At 40.0% G+C, this 9,829-nt stretch overlaps 1 protein-coding gene across 1 annotated transcript; it reads right to left on the reverse strand.

Moving 5' to 3' along the window:
• Positions 1 to 330: 330 nt before the first annotated feature.
• si:dkey-12h9.6 (macoilin-1) lies at positions 331 to 9,615 on the reverse strand. The gene is made up of 11 exons (XM_034527584.1): positions 9,507 to 9,615; positions 7,919 to 8,060; positions 7,686 to 7,812; positions 7,345 to 7,468; positions 6,814 to 6,992; positions 5,876 to 6,338; positions 5,621 to 5,779; positions 4,806 to 4,976; positions 3,974 to 4,100; positions 3,072 to 3,246; positions 331 to 2,903 (listed from the first exon to the last, which is right to left on the reverse strand). The coding sequence occupies exons 1-11, from the start codon at positions 9,581 to 9,583 to the stop codon at positions 2,713 to 2,715; spliced, it is 1,935 nt and encodes a 644-aa protein (XP_034383475.1). The 5' UTR covers positions 9,584 to 9,615; the 3' UTR covers positions 331 to 2,712.
• Positions 9,616 to 9,829: the final 214 nt, after the last annotated feature.

A 9,829-nucleotide genomic window follows, 5' to 3' on the forward strand; every position in this document is an offset into this window, starting at 1 on the left:
CTCAGGTAAACACCGATAGCCACGTTAGCACGTCGCTGGTTAACTAAATCATGGGGAATGTTTACTTTATGAGTTTCACCTCTTTGGGACTAACACAAACGGGTTAAAATAATAGTCTGAGATGGGAACATGTATTTATACTGAAGGGGTTGTGAGCCCAAAAGGTTGGGAAGCAAAGCTTTCCATTGTAGGGAATTACATGCGAAAGCAATTATAGAAGCCTGTGAATGTTTTAGAATGTTTTTCCCATGGCAGAATTTTTTTTTAAATTGTTGTATGAAGTTGTAACTTGTGTTCTAAAAATGAAATAATGTACACACAGAAACACAATTCAATTATTTAAATTATTTATACAAAAAAAACATCCTGGTGTATCAGGAGCATGATCTCTCCCCTCCGAGCATCACTGTTCCATTTCATTTCATTTGTTCAAAATGTTAAGAAACTGTAGCCCTTGTACAAGTAATTCCATGTACATACTTAAAGTCACAATGTGTGCTCAAATAACAGTTGAAGAAAACACATTTCATGCTGACAAACACATTGCTGTACAAAATTACAGCAGTATAATAAAAGGTACAGCAAGACTAAAAAATATTTTTGATATAAAACACCCTAGAAACACGCTCTAAATAAAAAGCTACCAAAATGGCGACATCCAGTTCATGAGTGTTTTTCAGCTGCATGGGTCTTTTCAATTCTGTACAATGTGGGTAAAAACAAAAAAACAATCTACAAAAACAGTACATAGCACTTCAATTCAAACACATTACTCTTTCACATTAAATTTGTGTTTTACTCCCCAGTTTGAAAGTAATGTATTTAGGCACAATAATTAAATTCATGAACCACGTTTGGTCAACACCATTCTTTGTTATTCACAAATCCGCTTTCTGGAAAACGAACCATTCGGTTCATTTTTGTCCCACTCGCTCTCTTTTCCAGATGTTTGCCGCTGTGCAGCCGAGAGCTGCCACATGTAACCGTGAGCTGTGGGCTGAAACAAAGAGACATAATTGCGGCTAAGTGTGAGTTTCTTTCACTGCATCTTCCCACTCCAACAATTAAACGGCACATTGTTTGCTGCCAGGAAACCTCACACGATAACGACCCCGTGTCACCTCGATGTCTGCGACTCTGAACACATTTTACATTTTAAACCGTTCATTTGATCTTAATTTCAGCACAATTCAAATAATCGTAATCCATTATTTACAGGCACAGACATACTTTTCTTATTTAGCATTTGTTGATGTTGTCGGATAATATTTATATTAATGTTTGAATGTTTTATGTTTGTAAATAGAATATTGTTTGGACCTTATATTTGTATTTGATCAAATATAGGACTATTTTGTCCCCACAATTCAAATGGAGGTCATAAACACAACTAACTCGGCTCTGGGGTTGATTCAATATTATCATCTCTCTATATTCATATCGAGACATTCATTGAATAGCTTTGAACAGTGCGTTCGTGTATGCTGAACCAGTTTTATCTCAATCTGTCGCTGCATGATCAGAAACTATCTGAATAATTTAGGGTCGTTTTTTCACAAAAGACATTTTGACTCGTCACGATGTCGACACTATTCTGAATTTATGACGAAGTCCAACTGTCTGCTGGGAAAAAGGCTCATTTATGGAAGCCCACTCCTTCGAGTAATAGAGAATCAAAATTCAACAACTTGGCCGAAGACTGTAAGTCATAACGAGGACTGTCACAATATCAGATGTTCAAAATAAGATTATTGTGTAGGGATGGGTGTGGGCACGAGTGCTAAATTATTAATAAAACTGGATTATTGATAAACTCCTACGTTATCGTTTCTTTTTTTAATCATTACTTTTAAATGTGTTAGTGTAATTGACACCAGTTCAACAAGCATTAACATGCATGTAGCATGTAGAAAACTTTAAAAACATTTTAATAAAAAATAATTTACTACTAAAAGTTACTACTATGTCCTCGTTCTGAGATACTTAGTCATATATTCTTTTTTCATGCCAGAAATAAGCTTCCATACTTTTTGTTCCAATTATTACTAAAGTTCATTTGACTCAAAGGGATAAACAAGATTTAAAAAATGGTCCAATGTTCTTTTAAATGTGTCAATATCCCTCCAGAAAAAAATCATTCAGTAGAATTAAAACAAAAGGCTATTATAGTCCCTACAATCTTGAAACGTTGTAAGTATAATACTTTTGATAACAACATAAATAACTTTTGAAGTTCTACTGTCATGCCAAGAAAATATATTGTACAGAGTTAGTCGGTCTTTTATAGTCGGTAATTGAGTGGGTCTGCAGGGCAGCACGGTTCATCCACTTGTACATTTTGAACTTACATATCCAGAAATCATCCATTTAGACGAAATCTTCAGGGTCTGAATTTGAAGAAATGTTGTGCTTTTCTCTGTTGCATCCTAACTTGATGGTTTATGTTGTTTCTTTACATATAACCTGTGCCTACAGCAGCTCTGCATATCAGATTACATATTTTGGAGCGAAACACTTCCACCCGATGTAAAGTTAGCATCATCAGTGCAGCAAAAGGCATTTGACTTGTGGTGATGCATTCTGGTTCCACTCATGGCTGAAAGTAGATGACTTCATGGTGTCATTTAGCTCTGTAATACAAATCCATGAGCCCCTTTCCATAATGTTTTATGATCGAGGGCTCCGAGGATCAGAAAATGGCGACGGCCTCCTTTATTTCTTCAGACACTGGTACATCAGCGCTCGTGGATTCAGCATGTAGCGCTCAGAGTTGAGTAACTTGGTGAGATACTGCGGCACCGGAGGCCGAGGAGCCATGTAGGATACTGCAGGACTGACGGCCATCACCTCCGCAATCTTCTGCTTCATCTCCTTTATCTCCCGGTCCTGCCTCATCACTTTATCTGCCGGACAAGCAAAAGGGAGTCCATGAGTGAGTGCGTGGCTACCGCGGGACGTAGCAATCCAAAACATTGTGCGCACAGCCACACAACACAGGCACTAACACGCATACATTTGAAATGTAGTTGCACAAGGACACGAAACACGTGAAAAGAAAAAGAGTCGGGAACCTTGAGCGATCTCCAGCTGTCGGCGGGCGTCTCCCAGAGCCGAGAACAGGTCCAGTTTGATGCGAGTCTCCGCGCTCAGGTTGTACTCCAGATGTTGAGCTTTCTCCTGCATGGCCGACAGAGTGGACAGCAGCATGTCTGTCTCTTTCTCCACACAGCGGTACTTTCCCAGAGCCTGAGTTCAAAAAACACATCGGCAGTAAGAACAGGGGGGGGAATGTCAAAACATCCATCAACCGTGTGCCGTGACCACCTGAGGGATTACGTGCTTTGGTTTCCTAAGTGTGTGTTTTATTATTTCATCGTGAGGGCGTTGCTATGTTTTGTTAGCCTTCATGAAGACATGACTTAGGAAACCAATTCATCACAGAGAGAAAATCATTTCCAGCCATTCAAAAAACATGAAAGCTGCACATCTGATTATATATTACATCCGCTGAGGGATGATTTCTTTCTGTGTTAACATTGACTTTTAACATTTTTGAATGAGGTGACCTGTACTTTGAAACTTTATTTAAAGCAGTGCAATGTTTTTATGAACGACCAGGCTTTTGTTTCAGCATGCTTCATGGAGAGTGTGCAAATTAAATCAATTACCAAACAGTACAACAATTTACACACCGGATGTAAAGACAACAAAACAACCATTCAATATTACTGCATACTGTTATGATGACAAAGTGCAATATGTTGAGGCCAAAATAACACAGATTTTTAAAAACACTAAATGGTCTCCATGAACAATTCAGTTTTCCAATAGATTTTACGAACACAAAGAATTACAGACAAACAATTAGAACTCAAACAGCAAAACAACTACATGACCAAACTGAGGACAACCAAGTACTGGACCACAGACATTTAAACTCACAAGCTCATTCCCAAATAGTGTAAAAAGATACCTCAACATCATTCTCTAGATCTAGCACACGACTCTCTTTCACTTGACACTCCAGCTGTAGTTGTTTGTACTCTGTCTCTAGATCTTTAACCCTTTTCCTTAACATTTGGGTTTCACAGTGTTCCTGCCTGGTGTTGGAGATGGAAGAAATAACAGTTTTGAGCAGTAGGAGAGGAGTTGTACTGGAAATGAAGACCAGTTTGCACAGAAATAAACAAAACATTTCATTAGCATAGTTAAAAAAAATATTATATTACACACAAATGGTTACATTAAATTCAAAGTAAATGTAATGTGTGCATTAAAGGAATAGTTCAACATTTTGGAAAATACGCTTTTTTGCCAAGATTTAGATGAGACAGTTGGTAACCCAGGCTGGGGGAGTAACTGTTTACATGAAATGGCATTATGTAATTAGGATACAAAAATGTATTCTGTTAGTTACAGATAAAAGGGAGAAATCCTATTAGTACTCGTAATTGTATCAGATTATATTTTCAAAGTAACCGTCCCAACCCTGTTGATGCCACTGTCATATCTATATTTTCAATATAAGGCTATGGTTACAATTAGCTTAGTTTAGCACAAAGACTAGAAGAATAAATGAAGCTCATCAGCTGCTGGCTCCACCTTCATGCTTCAAATATGTATCTTCCTCTTGGCAAGAAAGCAAATAAGAATAACTCAAAGTATTTCCTCAAATGTTTGGCCATACACTCACACCTGTATTTAATTGTACTCGGTAGAATACAAATGTAGATCCAGCTTTACTTGGCAGGCAAAAAGCCACTTCAATAACAAGACATTTTAAAGGTTTGATAGCTGTGCTTTACCTGTTTGTTAGACTCCGTGCTGTGATGGCTGCTTCCTCCAGTTTCTGAGCCTGAAGCTCAGCCAACTGTTTCTCTACTGAGAGTCTGGCCTCCGTCTCTGCTCTGGTCTTCTTCTCCAGCATCGCACTGCTCTGTTTGTCCCTTTGTTTGGTTTTAGTCAGACACAGAATCCTGAATGAAAAGCAATAATCTCACTTTACATAATGCCAGAAATAGGACCACTTCCAGATAGACTGGTTTGAGATTAACTTCACAGCGTCTCTGAAACAGAAACAGCACCAAGCTTTAAAAACTGGAGTATGTCCTATTAGAAAATAATGGTAAATGTGTTGATTGTTCATCTGTGAACGGATGGACTGTGTGACAAAGGCAATTTTTAGAGCACAGTTCTTTCAGTTTGTAATGTGCTTAAATTATTAATCTGTTTTTCCCCCAAAAAAGTTTTGGACTCACATTTAAAATCACAAGAGAAATACACTAATCACACAGGAATAAATAGCATGATCAAATTCATGCTCATCACATTGATTCACGGGGTCCAATTAATGGAAATTATGAGCCTCAATCCCTCAACATGAAATATGACTTTATGTGACATTAATTATATCTCAAAAAGAGATCCATTGATATGTTTTAAGATTAAAACATTAGCCCACATGGATTTGCTTTCACACAGATAACCATAGTCCTGGCAGCTATTCTGCATACAATCATCCCCGTCTTACTTTGTATTTATAGGCCGATGTAGTGTGTAGAACAGCCCACAGAGGGAGCCAAAGACAAGCTTTCAGCAGTGGAGGTGGTGGATGACTCACTTGCTCTGGAGAAGCATATTTGACTGTCTGAGCAGGGAAACCTCTGGTCTCAGGCTCCTCTCGCTGTTAGTCAAGTTGCAGATGTGACTTCGCAGCTCCTGCTCGCTCTGCCTGCTCACCTGCAGCTCGCCCTTCAGCCTCCTCAGCTCCTGCTCCAGCCTGAAAGACAAGTACAGGGAAAGAAAGAGATTGTCGAGCTCCGATTCCACCTTGTTATTTCAATTTCAAACTGAATGGGAGCCAATGGTGGCATACTTGGTCATCTGCTCAGCGTGGTGATTCTGAGCTGCTGTGGCATTCTTCTCCGTCGTGTCTTGGTTGAGGCAGAATGTTTTTGAGCTGGATCTCTGCTTCTTCTCAGTCCTTCCTGCAGGTGGTGAAGGGGTGTTTGTGCTGCATCTGCGGGCTTTTGGCGAGGAGCCTTTAGTCGCCCGCGTGGCTTTGCTCCCTTGCTCATCTTGAGGTAGATTTTCGGGCGCCGTAGAGGATTCTTGTCCTCCTGCCCCACAGTGGAGCAGATCTCTGGACTCGGCAGGTTTGGATGATAACGGCTGCCGGTTTGATTCAGCTGACCTCATCTCCTGTGATCCCTTCTCTGTCGTTCTCTCCTCACTGCGGATCTGGAGGCAGTCCACAGTGTGCACCTCATCATGGGCCACTACAGTGCCATTCTGACATTGATACTGAGTCGACTCGGGCTTCATCTTCCATTTTGAGCCTGCAGGTACAGGTAGAAAACAATAGCATCTATCAAATATGATCTCAGTTTAATGTATAACCTAGTATTATCGCCTCCACCAAACAGTCAAGTGTCAGTTTACATCCACGACTTTCCAAATGGCATCACTTGATCCTAATTGTCATAATTATCAATTCTTGAGGCATTGGCCAAAAACATGTTTGTAAGGTCACAGAGACTTTTGAAAACCAAATCCCAATCAGTTCAACCTTAAGTGCAAGTGGACCTTTGTGCCAGATTTGAAATTTTTTGAAGACATTTCTGAGAAATCAAATTCAAGAGAATAGACAAAAAACACAACCCGGTTTCTGGAAGGTCTTTCCCATTTAGGACTGAGTGGACCTGTTGAGGACTGAGTGGTTACTTTTAGTGACCACACAAACCAAAGTGTGACGAACCTCTGATCTCATAAATCAGATACAAGTGTGTATTAATAGATGTGCAGATAACTTACTGCTGCTGCCCTCTGTGGCAGTCTTGGGGTAAACCTGCAGGCCTGGAGGGAGCGAATGCTGCAGGAGGTGCATGTGGAAGTCATTCTCACTCTGAACAGCTTTCTGTATGCGCAGCTTGAAGATGTTGGTGAAGTAACAGGTGGCATCAAACCCCAAATACACTACAGGGTATCCAATGCTGAATGTCAATACAAAGGGTGAAGACAACGTTAGAATATGTGTGACATTGTCACATTGAAAAAAACACATCTTGGCAAACAGATTTCTATTAGTAATGAATAGTCTAATTATAGATAAATAGATAATATAGATAATTATCTTTCTTTTGTTACCTGATAGTTCATTAGCTAGTTGCATAAAAGTTAATTTACTCCTTTATTAAATGGTTCACAAACATCTAGAAAAAGTCATAATATCACACAGGGGATTAATAAGAGTTTAAAAATGATGCTTTTTTTAATCGCAACTCAATTCATTTTATGTAAGAAAATTCCCTTCAGGGCCGAAAGATTTATGTTAAATGAACATACCAGTGTGCAGCAAAAAAATGAGACAGGTTGGCATGAGAGGTTTTAAGGTCTTTGAGTCGAAGTGAAGCCTCTGTGTACACAAGCAGAATCCACAGGGACACCGTCGATATGCAGATGCCTTTCTCTGCAGACAAATATGAAATAATCAGATGTGAAGAGATTGAAAGAGTACTTGCTCAAATCAAATCACCAATAATTCAATCACATTGTGAGTAACTCACTATAAAAGCTCCATATTTACTACAAACAAAGTGTAATTGTTTATGACAGTAATAGAGTTTGGTATATTTTGTCATATGTGTGTTAAAAAACAGAATACAACTAACTAATCACATACTCACCTGTATGCCATATGTAATTGAATAACACATAGGTGCTTGCCACAAAGAAGAGCCAGTGCAAAGGCACAAAAATTAAACAAAAGATGTCCAGAGTGAAGGCAGCACAGACAAAAACAACACAAATAACCTGCAAAAAAACAAAACATTAATTTCAATTAAATGCACCGGATTCATTCCGTGGGATTATTATTGTCTTTGCACACTATATTAAATCTCACAGTCGAGGTTCTCACCAGCCCATGGCAGTGGAAAGTGGTGTATACACTCCCAAAGAAGAGCCAGCATGGCCACAAGTACTCCAGTCTGAATTCAAGCATGAAATCTGCCAGCAGCACCAACGTCCACATCATCATAAACTTCAGGAAGGTGTACGCACTGCAAATAGACAGATTGAGTTATTATACATAAAGCCTCAGCAGGGTAAATGTAAAAACAACGAGTGTTCTCTGCTCTGATTCTAGCAAATAAAGCCTTCTAAGTCAAAACATTAAACACACAAACAAAAGCCAATAAGAGACTAATCGGATACATGTTGCTAAACCTATAATTGAGCAGCTGCATCTTAAAATTGCAGTCCATGCCTTTAAGTAGAGGCAGAACAATGACTGTTCCCTCATTCATGTCATCAGGCAACCACGAGCCAAGCAGGAGCTGTGGTTTCCTCCTTTGTTCTGCTCGCCCAAGGAATCACATCACCCCTTCTTTGTTTGGTAACCATGGCAATATTTCATCTGGAGGAGAGAGGCAGCGCCATACCATCCTTATTGCACATGAAAGTTTTAAATGTCCCCTTTTAATCTTACAGATGTGAAATGTATATGAATTTAACCGACAGCTAATTTACACTAATTAAAATACTAAATATGCAACAATAACAAGCTATAATTTATCTAAAAGAGTGAGGGACAAAGGGGAAGACGACACATCTTCAGTTAAAATGTGCCTTCCGTTACGAAGGGCGATTTTAATTAATCCCACTGCTATTTTTACTATAACAACCAATATTGTAATAATATATAAAACAATATGCAAGTTAATCTTTAAGAGTAAGGAAGGTGATATATGAAGGACTACAGTCCCGTACGTAAATTGTAAATCAAGTTCGAAAACACTTTATAATATTTCCATTCGTCTTTAATGTATTTATTTACCAAATACAGAAGGTGTACCACAATGAAAGGAGTAGGATTCATAAAAACAAAAGAAGGCAGTGTTTGTATTTCAATATACAGTAGCCTCGGCTTATCCGTTTTTATTTACTGAATTGCTCGTGTGTAACAATGACATTGAAACAAGTGGCTTCTTTCTCTCGAGGCAGTCTTCTCTCATCTGGACTCTTGTCTAGACGTTTTCAAATTCAGTTTTTTTTATTTATTTTGTTTTTGTGCTAAAGTTGCCGCTTTTCCTTTCGCCCAAAAAGGAAAAAATACAGCGGATAAAAAAAACCAACACGTCCACTGCACGCAGCCTTTCGCCTAATTTGGGACGCACGAGACGCAAGCAGATGTCACGAGCGGAGCAGAAGCAGGCCGACGTCAACTCGCACTGCTGCTGATTTCTGCCTTTCAGAAAACAATATCGGGGGGAAGTAAGTCGCACAACATCTCCTCACGCCTGTCTGCGCAGCTCAACCGCAGTGAAGCGGACACACAGCCCCGGACCCGGCTCGCATCGCGCGTGAGACACTAGACGAAAGGACGTGGGGCGCGAGGCGGACAGGTGAGCATAATGACGACGGCGGAAATTCACACAAAGACGAGGCACCACAACAAAAGCAAGCCTCCGCCAGGCGACGAAGCTCACAGCGCTAATGGTAGCTACCTTTCAGACAGCCTCTCCGTTATTTTCATTTTTTTCATTTTCCGTAGCCTGCTCGCGTCCACATAACGTTTCTTCATCGTATGGCTTCTGCTCCCTCCGTGCGGCTCGTTGCTACACCGCGGCCGCGGCAGCGGAGGTAGAAAAAGGGCACCGTGAAACGAAGGAGATCCCTTCGTTGTGGAGGAAGATGTTCAGCTCAACCTGTGATGATGTCTGGCAACATCTCCAGTCTCCCGACGGCTCTGCGCATGCTCAGTGGATGTTGTACCTACAAGTGTTCATCGCAGGAGGGGAGCAGAACAACACACTGTGTTTTTATTTAT

The sequence above is a fragment of the Cyclopterus lumpus genome, chromosome 24 (genome assembly GCF_009769545.1).
Source record: "Cyclopterus lumpus isolate fCycLum1 chromosome 24, fCycLum1.pri, whole genome shotgun sequence".
In the NCBI taxonomy this organism is placed as follows: Eukaryota; Metazoa; Chordata; class Actinopteri; order Perciformes; family Cyclopteridae; genus Cyclopterus; species Cyclopterus lumpus.

What these genes read in the sequence shown, in the direction of transcription:
- si:dkey-12h9.6 (XM_034527584.1), bottom strand. Translation starts at nt 9,583, where the DNA reads ATGAAGAAACGTTATGTGGACGCGAGCAGGCTACGGAAAATGAAAAAA. An exon ending in CACGCTGAGCAGATGACCAA is followed by an intron (nt 5,780 to 5,875) that starts GTATGCCACCAT and finishes CTTGTCTTTCAG; the next exon opens with GCTGGAGCAGGAGCTGAGGA. An exon ending in GCACGGAGTCTAACAAACAG is followed by an intron (nt 4,101 to 4,805) that starts GTAAAGCACAGC and finishes CTCCAACACCAG; the next exon opens with GCAGGAACACTGTGAAACCC.